Source organism: Melanostigma gelatinosum, assembly GCF_949748355.1.
Source record: "Melanostigma gelatinosum genome assembly, chromosome: 14".
NCBI classification, from domain to species: domain Eukaryota; kingdom Metazoa; phylum Chordata; class Actinopteri; order Perciformes; family Zoarcidae; genus Melanostigma; species Melanostigma gelatinosum.
This window is the reverse complement of record NC_136647.1, coordinates 24,455,814-24,475,199: the sequence shown is the minus strand read 5'-3', so window position 1 is coordinate 24,475,199 and position 19,386 is coordinate 24,455,814. Positions and strand designations below refer to the sequence as shown.

Genomic DNA, 19,386 nt, shown 5'->3' with positions numbered 1-19,386 from the left:
AAGGAGGATCATTTAGCATAAATCAGATACAAAAGTTACAGACAGAATTAGACAAAATAAAGGTCAAACAGTTGGAAATGATAGAAAGTCACAAAATAAGTTTGAAAATATGGAAGGATGAAGCTGAAAGTAGGGAAAGAAAGACATTGTGTAAAAATATGTCCAAAGTAGATACAAGTGAGAAAGGAGCAGATAAAGCTTCTCAGAAATCTTCTCTCTATACCTCACTGCACAGGGTGGATCCTGATCTTGACACATGCCCCCCCCCCACCGACACCATATGTTCCCCCAGTACCCGGTCCAGCAACACAGCAAGGTCCACCCACAGTCATGGCAGACCCACCCACACCAAGACAGCCTGACTTCAACCCATCTCCAACTAGCACTCCTGCCAGCAGCCTCACGAGCACGATCTCCTCCGACGCCCACTTCATGCAGCAGGCCGCACACACCATGTCCCAACTAGGCAGCCCAGATAAGTCACATGAGGACCTGGGGACAACTGGAGGGGCAGGGACAGGTACTTACCACCACCCATATAAAACCAGAAGTGGACGAGGACCAAGAACAGATTACGACAAGGAAAGACTTGAACTCTCATTCCCGATGGTCCAAGTAGCAGGTCCGAATGGCGCAATGATGGTCCATAGACCCTGGACTGACAGAGACATGATCGACGCCCTGGCACATCTGCCAAAACCCCAAATATCGGGGACAAAGTTTGGTGATGAGCTCATTGTATTCTGCCACAAGTTTAGTCCCACTGAAGGAGAACTCAGACGCCTCCTCATGAAGAAATTGGACCCAACCAACTATTCCACGGTTCGAACAGCCTGTCAAGGCAATGCCAGACAGGAACAAACCAACTGGGATCACGCTGACAATGCTGCATATAGAGACATGATTACTACACTGGTTGCAGCTCTAACACTTGCTTTCCCGCAAAAAATCAACATGTCAAAAATAACATCATGCAACCAGAAGATTGGTGAAATTGTGGCAGACTACTACGCCAGACTCCATGTTGTCTTCAACGAGCACAGCGGCCTTCAGGAACCTGCAAACAGAGAAGATGCAGCAGGCAACTGGGAGTGCCACCTCAAACAGTGCTTCCTGGATGGACTGTTGCCACCCATCTCTGCAGCAGTAAAATTAAGTTGTGTTGGCTATGAAGAAGCCCGCCTTACTGAAATCATCAGACATGCCAATCATGCAGAAAAACAAGACGCTGCTGACAAAAAGAAGAAAACTGAGACCAAAGAAGAGCAGCTGCACATGGCTCAACTGACCATGGTCCAGGCTGTCCAGAGCATGGCCATGGGCACACCGCAACAACAACAGAACCAAGGGGGTTCAGGTTTCTACAGAGGAGGCAGAGGCAGAAGACAAGCAAGAAGAGGTCGTGGTTTCCAAGGACGACCTCCGCTGGGGAAAGATGAGTGCTACATCTGCTGCGAAAAAGGACATTGGGCAGCCGACTGTCCACAAAGAGATGACAGCTGTCCCAGGGGCCACAGGGACGCTGGATGTCTGACTGAACGAAGACCAAGGGGGCATGCGGAGAGAAAGGGAGACATCGTCCTGCAGTATCAGAGAAGGGAAGCGAGAAACACACACAGACAATCACACAGCAAATAGTTATCCATTTCCCTCCACAGCTTGCACCTACCTCATTTTTCAAATACACTAGTCTTATGATGTTTTAACTTGAAATCCCGATGAATTGTTAACGCTAATGTTCCAAATTAATTGTAGTGTACTGTATGATTGATCAATGATGTGATCAAAAGTGGGGAGTGTGATGGTAAATTTCCACTGTGACTTATCTCTCCTGTTGTATTAGCTGACCACTCCGTGTTTTGGCCCTTTAGTATTAACAAAGTTAATACATGTCAGACATGGTCAGCGAGTGTCCTCTCAGGTTGAGTAATATTGGATGTGTGTCTTCATCAGGGGCATGATACTGTCAACTTAGATAGGGGGCTGAATGAGGATGCAATCAGTGGACCAATCAGTGACGAACCATTCAATGGTCAGTCACAATGTCCGGATATCCTAGTGATGAACTCCTCCTATCCCGCCATGTGCTCAAGGCCTTTATATATATATATATATATATATATATATATATATATATATATATATATATATACACACATATATATATATATATATATATATACACATATATATATATATATATATACACATATATATATATATATATATACACATATATATATATATATATATATATATATACACATATATATATATATATATATATATACACATACACATATATATATATATATACACATACACATATATATATATATATACACATATATATATATATATATATATATATATATATATATATATATATATATATATATATGTGTATATATATATATATATATATACACATATATATATATATATATATACACATATATATATATATGTGTATATATATATATATATATATATATACACATATATATATATATATGTATATATACACATATATATACATACATATACATTTTGTAACTTTAATTTTCTTGGTTGCTCATTTAGTCCTGAATATGTAATGTTAAAGAGAAATACAATTAAACCAAATTTTTATTAAGTATTTCAAATACACACACACACACACAGTTGCCATACCTGCCAGGCTTGTCAATGTACTTGTGCAGTCGGGCTTTGACTTCATCATAGGTCAGAAAGGCCATGTAGCCGGGGTGTGTCACTGCCAGGAAATTCCAGTTCCTCAGAATTGATCCCCACGGCTGAAAAAGATCATCCAATGTTTTTTTAACTACACAGATCAATATGCATTGAACATTTTCAGCATACAGTTGAGTTTAGTCCTTCTGCCACAAATGAGTAGTAAAGGGTAATTGGATAATATGTTGACTTGACTGAATCTGAATCCTAACTGAGAGATAATGCACAGCCCAAGGTGTCTGATATCTAGCCAGCTCAACAACTAGGAGTTTGTGAAGCAGCTTGTGCACTGCAGCCAGCTGGTTTAAGGTTTTCTGCAGGACAGAGTCATTACAATCGCTTTACTTGACTCCTCAGCGGGAGAACTTGACATCTGACTACAAAGCACACAGTTAAGGGAAACCAATTTAGCATCTGCATCTATTTATGACTGGCCAGCACAAATGTTTTTTTCCTGAATGACAACCACACTTGCTACTGAATCCAGAAATTCTACATAAATATCCTCTCGAAAAAAGAACATTGTCATTGATAGATAAGGTGTTTACATCAGATCCCTGGATTAAGAGCATAAAGCTGTGAGGCAATGTGTTTGGAGGATTTCAGTGGGTCTTGCCAGTTGGCTCCAAGGTAGAGCCAAGCGCCACAACATTCACTTCCATCCTGCCTGTTAGCTGGAGCTCACCAGGGACATGATCTTCTGTGTAGCTGGTTTGGTATCAACCAGGACCAGGAGCATGAGGTTGACCACAGGGGACTATCAGCAGCAATAGTCAGTCAATGGCAATTCCTACCCACTTCTATATTTTCTTTGGTAGACCATGTTGCACTATTAAGCACACTGGCCACCCTTGAGTTCGCAGAAAGTCAGCTGTGAATCAGAGGTTTCACTTAGCTTATTTCTTTTTTTATGCTTCATAACTTGATGAAAAAAACACAAACCACAGTATTGTGACAGTGATCCTAATAAAAAAATGATCTACAAAATAATACAATTTTTTCCTGTTTAGAGTAAGCATGGCAAGTACAAAGACTTCTGCCAAAGTAAAACATTGCTTTAAAGCCTCAGCGCCCACACACCATATTAAAAATATGGCCACATGGCCAGTAATCCGTCAACAGGAGGGATCTAAAGCCACGCACACACACACAAGCAAAGAAATAGAACCAAACGCATCAAACAGAACAAATATTTGCAGCAGGAAGAGACGGAAGAGACGCCACACAAACACAGCTGTTCACCGCTCGCTGGCCGGTTCTTGTGTTAAAAATATCTGCTTAGTAATTTAAAAAAATAACTGTGTTAATGCGCGCTAAGATAATTGCCGGCGTTAATTAATTAATGCGTTAACGCGATAATAACGCGTTAACTTGCCCAGCCCTAATTTTGACCAACCTGGAAGAGGCGTGTGAAAATGTCGAACTCAAACACAGAAATGTAGTCGTTGCAGGTAAGGTCGATGGTGGATTTGAGGGCCATGGCCTCCAAGCCCGAGCTGATGGGATGCACTCCGTGAAGGCACTGTCGGAAGACTTTCCATGGCACTATTGTCCTGCAAGACAGCAACAAGTCAAATCATACAAGCAAAGACACAGCAACTTGCGAGACAAAAAAAGAGGTATTTTACCTCTTTATTGATACAAATGTACATTTGGAAAATTAAATGGATGTTCTGTACAGCAAAAAATACAAATGCACAGCTGATGTGTAGACCAGGTAGAACTTTTGTTCTACTCATAGAGCTCTTATGACTGGGATTAGACAAAACAATGAAAATAACAGAAAAACATTTTCTCTTGGGTTATATATTAAAGTGATGGTGAAGCCTGGTGGTAGATAGATACCGTGGTGTCTCACCCACAAACTGACTTTGCATTGGGAAATTAATCTGTTGGTGACTACCAAATGTATGAGACGACTGATCAGCAGCCTAAGTGGCCAAACACAAGAAGTTAATCTTACACGCCTGCATCTTACTTTCTGACGCAGTTAAAAGCTTTTATTGCAGCAACATACACTGTTACTGGGCAGCAACACCGACTCCTGTAGAGAGATTAGTTGACACTGTAACACTAAACATGAAGGGTCCTGGAACAAACATGTTTTGTACGAGGAATGACATGGTCACAGGTCTGTTACATATTTTACCCACCATCTGCTAAATCTAAACCCAACACAGTATGTTAATAATGTTCTCTTTTCATGATTTCATCTCAAGACGCGAGAGACAGCGAGTGCGACTACCGACAGTGGCAAGCGTATGGCTGGTCTGTGGCAAGCGTCAGTCAGGTGTCAGGACTGTGGCACGTTAGTGGCAAGCGAGCGGCACTCGTTCGGCACCCGTCAAGAAGCTGCTGAGCGGGTTCCTGAGAACACCCATTGTTGTTACGATAGGATTTTCTGCACACACAAAAATTACTTTGATTAAATTATATTACGAACTGTATTGCATCAAACAATCCACAGATTAATCGAAAACTTGATTCTTGCTGTGTACATGGATAAATGAATATTAAATCGCATGTAGCCAACTATTGTTGCTAACATACTCCCATCGGCCCACATTTATTTATTTATTTTTATTTATTTGTCTTCCAATGTAACTCTGGTATGTGCTTGTGTCATAGACTAACAGTTTTCTTGCATACGGTCATTCTATTGCCATGACTTTTATTTTGACTTTTTTTAAACTTCCGGACTACCTGTCTGACGCCTAGTGGCACTCCTGTGACTAGTGGTGGCACTCCTGTGACTAGTGGTGGCACCTCTCTGACTAGTGGTGGCACCCCTCTGACTAGTGGTGGCATTCCTGTGACTAGTAGTGGCACTCCTGTGACTAGTGGTGGCACTCCTGTGACTAGTGGTGGCACCCCTCTGACTAGTGGTGGCACTCCTGTGACTAGTGGCACTCCTGACTAGTGGTGGCACCCCTGACTACTGGTGGCACTCCTGACTAGTGGTGGCACTCCTCTGACTAGTGGTGGCACCCCTCTGACTAGTGGTGGCACTCCTCTGACTAGTGGTGGCACTCCGCTGACTACTGGTGGCACCTCTCTGACTAGTGGTGGCACCCCTGTGACTAGTGGTGGCACTCCTGTGACTAGTGGTGGCACTCTGACAACTATTGGCACTGGCAGCTTGTGGCACCTACTGACACCTACATATAAGCAGAGGAAGAGTGAAGATATTTTTCAGACATGTATTTTTGGATCGAAAAACGTTTATGTATATATATATATATATACAGTGCCTTGCATAGGTATTCACCCCCTTTCGATGTTTCATCCTTTTGTTGCTTTTATACATGAAATCATGCTCAATATAATTGAATGTGTATTTGAATGACATAACCTGACAGGAAGTAAACACAGACCCAAGTTGTTGCTGAGCAGTTCAGTTCAGTGTAAACAGTAGAAGCTAGCTCATTGGCTGTTTCTTTCTTTCAGTATTGATGAAAGGACGAGGATATCAACAGACCTCATGTTGCACTTAAACTTAACAGAATTCTTGAATGTATTATTTTTATTTATTTATTTCATTTTGTTTCGAATTGGACATCTTCAATATTTTTGTTTTCATGTAAGACTATAGCCCAAAGTTCTTTGCTTTAAGTGTTCTTGAAGTTCTTCAATGGAAAGCAGTTATATTTGTCTCCTCCCCTTTTCTTTGTTGATCCGAACCGTGACTCAAGAACCGTGATCTGAACCGAACCGTGAGGTTTGTGATCCGTTGCACCCCTAGCGTCCATGAATGGAGAAGGACTTCTTACTGGAACTAAAACACACGGATGTACTGAACAACCGTGAGATTAAACTCTTTGTTAACAAAGAAAGGAGGACGCACTTTGTCTTTAAATAGTGAACAGCAGCTCTGGTAAGTTAAATGCATTTGTTTTTACATCTGCAGTAGCTTTAATAGGCTTGTTTATGTATTATTATTTGTACAACTTGTTTTTATGAAGATTTTTGTTTGGTTTTATATGTGAGAGGAACCATTGTTACCTCCAATGTTGCTCTGGGGACATATTTAGCAGGTGGCAGTGTTGGCAACATGGCGACTTTCTCGCTAAATCTGGCGACTTTCCAAACCCTCATGGAGACTTTTTTTTGTCAAAAGCTGCTAACGACAAATAGCATCTCCTGAATTGTACTTTTCAATGATCTTTTCTCTGAGTTGCTTGGAATGTTATTTTGTCTTCATGTTGCAATTGTAGCATGAATACTGATGAACCAGAGACTGGATCTCCCAGACACAGGTGTGTTTATACGACAATCACTTGACACACATCAACTGCACTCAGGTGATCTCCATCTCACTACTTGTGACACTGCTGCATAAACTAGCTGGACTTCTGTTGAGTTAGGTCAGTCACTTTAAGGGGCTGAATACTTATGCAATCATTTACTTTACCGTATATATTTTTAATTAATTGACATTAGCTTGTAAAAATCAGTTTTCACTTTGACATGAAAGAAGCTTTTTTTTCCAAATTCTTGACAAAAAAGCCAAATTATACTGACCATGATTTCATGTATAAAAGCAACAAAAGGGGAAAACATCCAAGGGGGGTGAATACTTATGCAAGGCACTGTGTGTGTGTATATATATATATATATAGATATGTATATGGCAGCTATATATATATATATATATATTGTCGAGAAGAGTTGAGCTCACGAGAGCTGCCTCGAAAACATGCATACACGATCAGGATATAAAAAGCATAAAGCATATACTCAGAAATCAATAGTTAAAGTGTAATCGAAAGATGAAGTGTATGATCGTTACATAACGAATGTTTAATACATAGTGATTTAACAAATGTAAACCTGATAATAATAATAATATGTGTATCTGAGTATAGTACAGTCTGTGTGTAGAAAGTACGGAGAAAGAGGAAGTGAGCTGAGTGCAGGCCTTAAAAAAATAACGGCTGCAGAGAGAAGGAGAGAAAAATCTAATAAGTGTTTTAAAAGCAAGCGCGTGCTGAATAAAGCGATTAACAACTGTAACTGATTATAATAACTGTAACTGATTATAACAACTGTAACTGATTATAACAACTGTAACTGTGATTATGATAACTAATCTGTGTTAGAAATGTGTGAGTGTAGGAAAAGGGGAAGTGCAACAGATGTTGAACACCCAGACATGCGCAGAGCTTGATTAAGTAAGCGCCCAGACAGGGAAGTTGGGGTGATTTCGTCATGCACACACACACAAAATGTAGGTACTTTTCGAAGCACTTGCACCAAATCAATGATGTCATGTTAATCACGGGCTGAGGGACCCCGTGTTGAGGAAGAGGGGGGAGAGACGCGAGAGGCAGCCCAAAAGTGTTATAAAAGAAGTAACTTGCAAACAGCAAGACGGGATTTCTACACGAGCCGTCCAGACGCTCTGAGAGGAAGATACGGACGATCGCAACTGAAGTATTGAAGGACTTCGTCTCTGTTCACGGAAAGAAGACCGCTGTTCGTGGACAAAGAATTGAAAGACGGAGATTTTCCTCTCCCCACTGCTCGACTTTAACAACTGAACAACGGAGGAACACAGCAGCCCTAGAAAGACTGTACTGAGCCTTGAGGACTGTTGGCCGAACTCTGCTGCGAGAGCAGGAGGAATCCGAGGGTCTGGCCAGACCTTCGCTCCTAACAACTCCAAAAGAACCTTTTCATCGCACCTTTGGAAATCCAGCTCCAACCGAGCCGTCTCGGCATCTAAAACCAATGAGTATAATCGAAGAAGAAAATTAACGAATCAAGTGTAGTAACATTTTATGTGAGCTGTAGCTTAACCCTTGCTAGCGAACTAAATATAACCTGCAATAAATATCTAATCTGCATTTAAAGTAAATTTCTCAAGTGCATTTATTTGCTCAAGCGGTAAAAGTTCCTCGTGGCAGTAAAAAGTTAAATCCATTGTATGTCTAACAACTGAGTTCTGTAAGGTTATCCTAGAGACCGAATCCACTTAACAATCCCTTACGGTTTTAGAAGTAATCCTAGCCGGCCAAAACCTAACCTGGCATTTACCAAGAGCACGGATCCAGAAGAGGGAAGCTGCCATAACCGACGCGACTGGTAGGAGCGCCCGGGGTCAGGGTGGCCCCTCGGCCGAGTGCACTCAGACCGGAGGAAGCAGGGTAGACGTCGGGAGTAACGGCAGTTAGCAGAGCCAGGCGAGTTCCCTCGCAAGAACACCAGCTCGACAATCTTTTAATGGAGAGCTGAGTCAGTAAGTAGCCCCGTATCGGGCCAGAAGTACCCCAGGATCTAACAATTATATATATATATATATATATAATTATATATATATATATATATATATATAGCTGCCATATATATATATATATATATAGCTGCCAATCGTAACAACAATGGGTGTTCTCAGGAAATGTGGCTCCGCCCGCTCAGCTCGGCAGCTTCTTGACAGGTGCCGAACGAGTGCCTCTCGCTTGCCGCTGTTGTGACGCCTGACTGACGCTTGCCACTGCGGTGCCAGTGCCATAAGGAGGATCTAGGCCTTGCTGCAAGATGCTGCAGAACATTAAGGTGGAGATAACACAGAGGGAGACAAAATACTTCTGATTTATTGCGTCAACATTGAGATGTTTCACATTACAAGGGAGAAAGAAAGAGACCTACATCGTTGAATATATAAAATAATAAATTAGCCAAACTGGTGTGAGCTTGATAGCTCTGTTTAAATGGTAAATGGACTTGCATTTACACACCACCTTTCTAGTCTTCTGACCACTCAAAGAGCTTTAATCTACAGGTCAACATTCACATACATTCATAGAGTGATAACAGAAGCTGACAGTTGTGGCACCCGGTGTGGTCTTCTGCTGCTGTAGCCCGGCTACTTCAAGGTTCCACGTGTTGTGCGTTCAGAGATGTGTTCTGTATACCTTGGTTGTAACGAGTGGTTATTTGGGTTACTGTTGCCTTTCTATCATCTTCATCCACTCTGCCCATTCTCCTCTAACCTCTGACATCAACAAGGCATTTTGCTCCACACAACTGCCGCTCACTGGATATCGTCTCTTTTTCGGACCACTCTCTGTAAACCCAAGAGATGATTGTGGGTGAAAATCCCAGAGGATCAGCAGTTTGAAATACTCAGACCAGCCCGTCTGGCACCAACAACCATGCCATGTTCAAAGTCACTTAAATCCCCTTTCTTCCCCATTCTGATGCTCGCTTTGAACTTCAGCAAGTCCTCTTCACCAGTCTAGATGCATTGAGATGCTGCCATGTGATTGGCAGATTGGCCGAGCAATTGAACAGGTGTGCCTAATAAAGTGGCCGGTGAGTGAACCGTATATTTTGCCCTGTTAAATCATAGATTTTGTAAATCAAAAGATCAGACACAGAAAGATTTTAAATAATGTTTCATGAATCAAATTTGTTCAGAAAGAAATTCCTGCGCAAAATAAATGCTTTTCCATGCTTGTCCTCTCCGCTGGTGCACCTCTCAGCTGTCCCCGTGCACGTCTCTACTGCGCGTGCACGTTCTGGGGCCAGATCGATTTGGCCCAAGGAAGACGGGTCTAATAAGCAGCTTAGCCAATCACTGATTAAAGAAATAAATGAGTTACTTACAATTTAGCCAATCAGCGCCCTAAAAAAAGACTTCCGGGAGGGCCAGATGAGAATGGCCCTCCCGGAAGTCTTTTACTCCCGGAGTGCCCGTGTCTAGTTCTCATCTCGCGTGCTCTCGCTACCCAGCTGGACGACGGTCACCGGCTTGCGGTAAAGAAACACAACGAGGAGGTGGATAAAAACCGTCACATTTGATCAAAAATAATTGATTGTGTCAAGTTTTGTGGGGCTTTTGAGTTGGCTTTGCGTGGGCATGACGAGACTGACTCCTCGGACAACCCTGGCGTGTTCAAGGGACTGGTGGATTTTGTTGCGTCCCTCGACGGTGTGCTGGAGGAGCAGCTGGAGACAGCCAGCGTTTTTAAAGGGACGTCGAAGACTACAAAATGAGCTGTTGGACTGCATGCTGTCGGTTGTAAGGGATTACATTCTGGAGGAAGTAAAGAACGCTGATTTTATCGCCATTCAAGCAGACGAGACGACGCACATTTCCACCCACGCGATGCTAACGGTAACGTAGAAGAGCGTTTTAATGCTCTGGCTATGCTCTCCATGGAGAGAAGGAACTTGTCAGGGACATGCCTGACTTCAATAAGAAGGTCATTGAGAGGTTTGCCACTCAGAAGAGCAAAGTTCCTTTCCAAATAACTGTCGTAAAAACATGCAGGTTTCCTCACCGCACTGATTGGGTGTTTCTCCAACAAACAAGGTTCATAGGGGCATCTTAAAATATACTTGTTCTATTAGACTACATATGATATTTATGTTTTATTATTATATATTCACGATATTTATGTTGTATATTTATGATGATATGGTATTTATATATCATATTATACTGAATATTATTATTATTATATTATATGATATATATATATTAATATACTGAATTGTATGAATAAGATGTCCTTATTATGTCAGTGTTGGAATAAATGATAACAATGTAACTGCAAAGTACTAATGCTAAACCTTTTTTTTTTTTGCATTGAATTATACTATTTGCTGAAATTTATTGGATGGCCCGACCCAAAAAACAATCCACCAGCCGCCACTGTAACCAAAAGATATTCTGACACACTAAAGGTGTTTTTTCCTTTACATTTTGATATTATATTATTTCCCTTTTATTTTTAGCCATTGCAAATTGCAAAAACGAAGTATATATGGTCGAAGACGTGGTATCTGTAACTAGCAGACTTGCTGTCCGTAATAGCCACGACCAAGCGCACGACCGAGTATGCGGGTAGCTCAGTTATGCGAGACTATATACGCCCCCAGGAAAGCTCAATGTGCACATGCAATACATCGTTAGAAAGCCTGAAGTCTCCTCTAGACCAGCGGTTCCCAAACTTTTTAGGCCGCGCACCCCCGTCTACATCCCGACCGGGTTCGCGCACCCCCCCCCCCCATTAAAAAAAGAAGAAAAAAAAAAGACGCACCAGAGCCTTTTAAGCCTTCATAGCCGCATAAGAATCGGACCAATGAGAGAACAGTTTGCTCGCGCGTGGCATTTGTTTACAAGATTTAGTCCGCTGTTAAATGTTGCAGTGTGAACACAAACCGAACAAAGGAGCAAGTGCAACATTGTATCATATTAATCCCTGAATCGGAACAAAGCAAACGAACTGAAGGTGTGAAAACGCCCTGAAACACTGCAACAAAGTTTCAATAACTTTCAGTGACACAAGGCGTCACTTTTAAAGAGCAATACGGATGTGAGGACACACGCACAGGCTCAGAGGCAGATTATCACATTTAATTTACAATTAATGAGCGACTAATGTAGCCAGGATGTCTTCGGACAAAGCATCGATGCGGCGCGACACAGTGTTGTTGGACACCGGGATCATGTCCAACTTTTTTGCTTCTTTCTCCCCAATCATACATTCCACCATCTCTCTGGCAGCTGGCAAGCTCACGTCTTCGGCGATTGTGTGCGGTAGCCCCTTTCTCGCTATTCTGTAACCAGATATGAAGCCCGTAGTGCGTCATTTATAGACCAACACATGAATGAGACTGCAGTTGTTTTGGCTGTTTTGTAACTCCTCCAATTTCGATATAAACAATGTAAGGGGCTTTTGACTTGCACTGGCATGCTTGGTGTTCAGGTGGCGACGTAAATAAGAGCTTCAGACTGTTAGCCAGAACCTCGCTGCACACCACGCACTGTGGCTTTGGGGAATCTGCGTTGCCAATCCAAGTGAAGCCCAGACACAGATACTTTTCATCATATTCCCTCTTTTTTTCCCAGTCTGATGCTCACTCTCGTTTCCTCTTTTTCACCTTGACTCCGCGATGGGCCGATGTGCTCCCGATTTGTCTGTGCAATCCCTTCCTCCTTCCTCCGTCTCATCTTCCTCTGACTCGATTTCTTCTCCCGGTCTCTCCCCACGCACCTCTCCGTTCCCCTCGCCTCCGATTCCTCTCTCTCTCTCTGTCCCTCTCCTCTTTTATGACTGATAGCTTCAGATGTCCCACCTGACAGTTTTTAAATTAAAATTACATTTTTTTTTTATATTTAATATTATTACACCATCAGACCGCCATTACACTTTTCCTCTCGCGCACCCCCTAGAGGCAGCTCGCGCACCCCCAGGGGTGCGCGCACCCCACTTTGGGAATCCCTGCTCTAGACGAAGGGCTTGACAAAAGTAATTTTGAATAAATGACTATTAAAATGCCAGCAGCCATTGAAACAACTGATTATTATGACAGTTCAATACTTCACCTAAGAAGTTCAATTATTAAGGCTTTTTCACATGGAATATTGACCTTTTGCAGGCAACGGAAATCAACAATGTATGGATGATAAATTCTCCTTCAATGGAATTCTAGATACTACAGCAATATCCTAGCTAACAAAGCCAGGTGTTAAACTGATTTATTGTAAGCATGATATGGCAATGACATGCGCCAATCCATCAACACTGGGAGCAACTTGGGGTTCAGCGTCTTGCTTTGAAATGCGGACAGGAGAAGACGGGGTTTAAATCACCAACCTTGTGATTAAAGGACGACTCGCTCTACCTCCTGACACAGCCGCCCAATAACAGACGAAGTGAAACCTTTTTGTTTTACTCCCTCTAATCTCAAATGTATGTGTTTTCTGGTAATCCCAATATCCTGAATCCATTCACGCAATGCAGTCAGTGCTTCTTTAATTAGGAGGTTCAGTATATGAATATGCGACGCTCCTTCATTTGATCAAGCCTTTCTCTTCTGCTCTGTAAAATGGTTCTTCAGGCATTATTTGTGGGCAAAATTCTGGAGCCATTATCATTTGAAGAACCAGTCAAACCTTTAAATGACTCTTTACTTCTACCTAAAGAATAATTCGTGGTTATTTAAAGCACCTTAACCTTCTAAGTAAAACAAAGTGGCACTGTGCTTTTATTTAATCATTAAAACACAAATGATGAAGTAGGGTTGAGCGATACTGTGCAATGATAGACATTTGGCAATACTGTTTCCACCGTGGGAGTTATTCTTGTTTGATCTTGAGCTATTGCAAGTCCAGCTGCTCCACAAGGCAACGTGATTTGGGCAGACATGGAGAGTGAAGTTGTAAATACAGAGTAGGAGAAGGATTACCAACCAACCCAAGATGAGGAAGAACTCTGGTTCCATAATTATGAGACATTTGCACAGTAGCTTATTTTGACAATGTTTTGTCAGCTTTTTAAAAATATAAGATGAGCAAGAAGCAGGAAGAGTCTTTTTTTTTTCTTTTGGTATACTTCAAAATACATATTTGTGGGACTGTTCTATTGCATTGACTGAGGTCAGGCTGGTATATATTTGCACCTGTTAGTTGTGTTAGACAGGTTTTAGGCTAACAGCTAACAATTATTGTTCTCAGACACCTTAGAACTTCTATTTTGAAAGACTTTTATGTTTTTAACCTCTTGAACACTGCCCCTATTTTTAGGCCTCTGCTCGAAAGTTGCATACCCATACTAAAGAGAGTGTATTTCTGCAACTACAAGGTCTATTTTAATGATTTTTTGATTGTATAATACAGGTAACACTTGTGAGATGCGCTGATATCTGTAAAATTGTGTATATGTTACTGTTAATAACAAATACACATATGGCACAGCTCAAATTTAAAAAAGTTTCAGGTTCACCTGAAAAAAAGCACTTTACTTGAAATAATGCCTAAAAATTTCAATGGCATAGCCACAGTCATAGCACAACCGATTTGACAGTCTCTAAAACTGATTTGACTTTGATTGAGTGAAGCAGGCCAGCATAAACCAAGCAAAGGCATGCTAAATTATCATTTTTGGAAGCATTTGGTTGTATTGCTGTATTCAAATTTTATATAGTATATAACTAAATATTAACTACATATTCACTTTTCTTATCACTAAGAGTGTTCAATAATCCTAATAAAGCAGTTTGACACCATTTGGAATAATTTTGAGCAGTTATAAATGTCATATCTGTCAATCATAAAAATATATGAATCATAATTTGTGTCTGTGTGGCTGTAAAATGGACTGTGAAATGGGCTGTGCCTGCTCGATTTTCACAAAAAAACATTTTTTGATGTGGGATAGTCCAACGGGAACCATGCGGGGGTGATTGACAATCTCCTTGTCTGTTTACTGACTAAAAATCTGAAAATACTGGGCGAACCCCCTCCCAACATGGATTGGTCCAGCTCACAGTTTCGTCTGCCATTTCCTCATTCAGTGTGCCAGCGCATTGATACCACTCACAGACACGGACCACAACATGGCGCACACAGCTGCGCCAAAATCTGCTGGAAAAGATCCGTTTTTCGTCCATAAAATCATAAAAACGTAAGGTTTTTTACCCAATATTTTTTGTCGTGACCTGTGGCTGATATTGGCATATATCCCCATAACTTTTGAACGGTTTGAAAGAGAGTCATTTCGAAAATGATATGCGAAGCGGGGTCGAAGCACGGTCCTCTGGATGTGCTCATCCGCCAAAATTGCTCCGTGCTTTCTCGTCAGAGACCAAAACAAAGAGTATAGTACTGTGGTTTTTTGCCCAGAAAAACGTGGTTTTGTGGTAAAACTTGTAGTATTCTTCTAGATATGATCTTAGTTCATGTATAATTGTGTTTTGCAGTATAAAATGGCTCCCGTGGTTGGTTCGCCCAGAATGTCTTTGTTACACCGGTATTTTTTAATTTATTTATTTTTTATTCGTATCGCAAAAGTGAATTGTACACAAGTACACCCCCCCCCCACCCCCCTCTAGCCCCCTTTAAAGGGGGCTGTCGTGTTCAAGAGGTATTGTCTCATGTGAAGCCATTTTTTGTATAGAAGTTCCAAATAAATGAAGAAAATTATCAAATTGAATGAAGTACAGGATGGTAATTTAAAACCTTTACTTCCTTAAATGTACGGAACAATTACTGTCTCATTATACATACCATTACCCTGATATGAATTGAAATGTACCGTGATAAAATATTTTAGCCATATCGCCCAGCCCTAAAATGAAGCTGTTCAAACAAGAGTGTGAAACACACTCTAAACAGATAGGCGGCTAAACCTCACTGCAGTTAGTTGGCAAATTGTCTTAAAAGAAAAGAAAAACAGAGAAATTTTGAGCACTATGCAAGTCTTAAAACGTATGTTAAAAAATCCTATTAGATCTAAAACCAGAGTTACAATGAGCAGAAGGCTCTATAATCCCTGACACAGACATTAAAGTTCCATCTTATTTGCCCAAATAAAGTGTCATGTATGGTCACTTGCAACTGGCACAAAGGAAGTGATGAATTGATCTGCCCGCCAGTCCTTCAAACTGCAAACAAATGTGACTTAAGTGAGGCAAAATGTGAAGCTGTCAAATACAGCTGTAAACTCCAATTACAGTTTTTGCAAACACAGACAATGTAGATGGAAACTGATAAATAGGAAAGGTTGTATAGGCGCATGAGAGAAGTCATGAACTTGTCTCAGCTGTGCATGTTAGTGAGAAAGACAGGTGGAACACTGCGGTTGCCCTCAGCTGTGTGTGTGTGTGTGTGTGTTTTTTCTCAGTTCTCAGTGTGACAGTCTGCCACACTGTCTTGGAGATGCTCCAACATCAGAGCATCTCTCCCTCATGTCATTATATTGGAAAACGGCATGCATATGTTTGAACCATCAAGAAAGTCAGAGTATCCTGGGGATGAAAAAACGGCAAACATCCACAAACACTGACATCATAAAGATCCTGACCTCATCACAGATTCAAATCTTGATCGACCAAAACGGGGAGCATTAACTCAAAGCTGCAAAAGGAGAAGCTAACATCAGGTGAAGCTTACTTTTCTCCGAAGAATTTCCTCCAGAACTCAGCTGCATCGGCTTTGGTGATCCTAAAAGTGTCCCCCTGGAACTGTCCTCCGGGAAAGATGGCTTTGATTTCAGCCAGCATGTGACTGAAGATCAGAGACAGCTTGGTCAGGTTCCTCCTGCAGAAAAGAAGCCAGAAGAGACAAGAAACCGTTATTACTGTAATAACACAGTCAACAGGTCGACATGGAAATGATTTACTGATAGAAACTGATCTTAGCCCATCACAAACAACTTAGTCTGGAGATCAAATTTAAAGCAAATCTAAAAAGAAATGTATAAATTCTACAACATGTCTCAAAAGTTGAGAAGATTAATCACAAAAAAGAGAGGCCTCAACAAAAAAGTAAATTGAAGGGTATGTGTGCTGTATCACACATCATATATCCCATCTGACACATGATCACATAAGACTGAACATGAGAAACTGTCTGTGTTATATCACTCAGAATGTGTTAAAAATGAAACATGATGTGAGGAAGGTCACACTTCTGAAACTTGCTCGTATCAACTTGGTGCTGCTTGTTTCAAACCATCTTTGACAAGCCCAAACCTTTAATAGAGTAAATATCCTGTTGAGGGAAGTCACACTGTCTGACAGATCATATTTATCGAATAGAAAGAAAATAGCTTTGTCAAACCATACGATACAATAAAGCAAATAGCCAGTAGCAATGAAATATAGCTCAACTAAAACCAGATTGAACACAGCTTCATTCACTTTTCAACAGGTGTATTGAACCAAGCAGTTCAAGAGTCTCTGAGTTCAGTCCACTCAGTAAACAGTCCGCTTTATTTTCCCCATGACCCAAACAGTTCAGTTCCAATACTGTTCACAATCACAGTGAGAAAGGCAACTGAAAAGTCTGTTCGAATAACAAATAGCAGCCTCTGTATTCACACTTGACAGTAACAGGGATTCTTTATGACATAGTCAGTCAGACAATAGTCAGGTTCACAGCGCCGGCCTTATCCAGGCTGAACTTTCAGTTGAAAGGTAAGAGACAGATTTTTCCAAATATTGCCCATCGTCCACACCCACTGATGCACCACCACCATCCACCCAGTATCAGTGGGTGTGGACGATGGGCTAAGAGCTCTTATACCAACAAGGCCAATTTTGAATAAGCTTTTGGCCATTAGCCTTGTAGTGTGTCGAGAAGAGTTGAGCTCACAGAGCTGCCTCGGATACATGCTTGCACATTCAGGGAAAGTCAGGATATAAAAAGCACAAAGTATATACTCAGAAATCAATAGTTAAAGTGTAATCAAAAGATAAGGTTTATGATCATTATATAACAAAATGTTTAATCAATATGTAACGAATGTTTAATGCATAGAGTGATTTAACAAATGCAAAAACTGATTATAATAATGTTCTGTGTGACCGGAGCCGAGATATGGGAAAAGTGTTTTGTCATGATGAGTCAGCAGAAAGAGTGAAGTTAGGAACAGATGTTTTTGGGTGTGGATCGGAAAAGCAGACGTGGCAGCAAAAGACTGTTGCAAAGATGAGTCATACAGGCATAATGTATATAATATAGAATAAGTCTGGACATGTCCAGAACCAAACGCCCACTCAAGTGGGTGGGGGAATGAGATCATGTGTTGGATAGGAGGGGGCAGAACAGACAGCCCAAATCATGGATAAAAGGAGACGCTTGCAAGCTCCAAACTGGGATTTCTACACGAGAGCCGTCCAAGTGCTCTGAGAAGAAGATACGGACGATCGTAACTGAAGTATTCGAGGACTTCGTCTCTGTTCACGGAAAGAAGACCGCAGTTCGTGGACAAAGAATTGAAAGACGGAGATTTTCCTCTCCCCACTGCTCGCCTTTAACAACTGAACAACGGAGAAGACGCAGCAGCCCTAGAAAGACTTTGTACTGAGTTTTGAGGACTGTTGAACGGACTCTGCTACAGAGCAGGAGGACCGAGGGTCCGGCCGGACCTTCGCTCCGAACAACTCCAAAAGAACCTTTCCATCGCACCATTGAAGATCCAGCTCCAACCGAGCCGTCTCGGCATCTAAAACGAATGAGTATAATCGAAGAAGAAAAATTAAAGTAACGAATCAAGTGTAGTGACATTTTATGTGAGCTGTAGCTTAACCCTTGCAAACTAACTAAATATAACCTGCAATAAATATCTAATCTGCATTTAAAGTAAAATTCTCAAGTGCATTTATTTGCTCAGGTAGTAAAAAGTTCCTCGTGGCAGTAAAAAGTTAAAGCCATTGTATGTCTAACAACTGAGTTCTGTAAGGTTATCCTAGAGACCGAATCCACTTAACAACCCCTTACGGTTTTATAAAGAAGAGATCCTAGCCGTTAAAACCTAACCTGGCATTTACCAAGAGCACGGATCCATAAGAGGGAAGCTGCCATAACCGACGCGACTGGTGGGAGCGCCCGGGGCCAGGACTGGTCTCTGTAAATAAACATATATTCATTCAATGTTAAATAATATGCGCTATACTTGTAAGCTTATATTGCGGAGTTGTGAGGTCACTGTAAGTAGGTCAAAAACTCCAAGCAGGGCATTCCATCGCCTGTTCGCACGATAGAAACAGATACAGTGGCCCTGAAAGAAACACTTGCTTAAACCACCAGATTAGGGCGGAAACTGCCATCTTAGAGTAGGAGAAGAGTTCTCTTTATCTAGTCACACAGAGACTTCGACATAGCTTAGAACTGCACCCTTTTTCGGCACCTTAAGTGTT

The 19,386-nt window shown here is 41.4% G+C and overlaps 1 protein-coding gene across 1 annotated transcript in view; it reads right to left on the bottom strand.

Moving 5' to 3' along the window:
• cblb (Cbl proto-oncogene B, E3 ubiquitin protein ligase) overlaps positions 1-19,386 on the bottom strand; it is an 83,996-nt gene that overhangs the window by 43,670 nt on the left and 20,940 nt on the right. The window contains exons 4-6 of the mRNA XM_079283402.1: positions 16,637-16,783; positions 4,130-4,286; positions 2,674-2,795 (exon numbers count right to left, since the gene is read on the bottom strand). Of these exons, the coding sequence (XP_079139528.1) occupies positions 2,674-2,795; positions 4,130-4,286; positions 16,637-16,783 (426 nt within the window). The remainder of the gene's footprint in view (positions 1-2,673; positions 2,796-4,129; positions 4,287-16,636; positions 16,784-19,386) is intronic.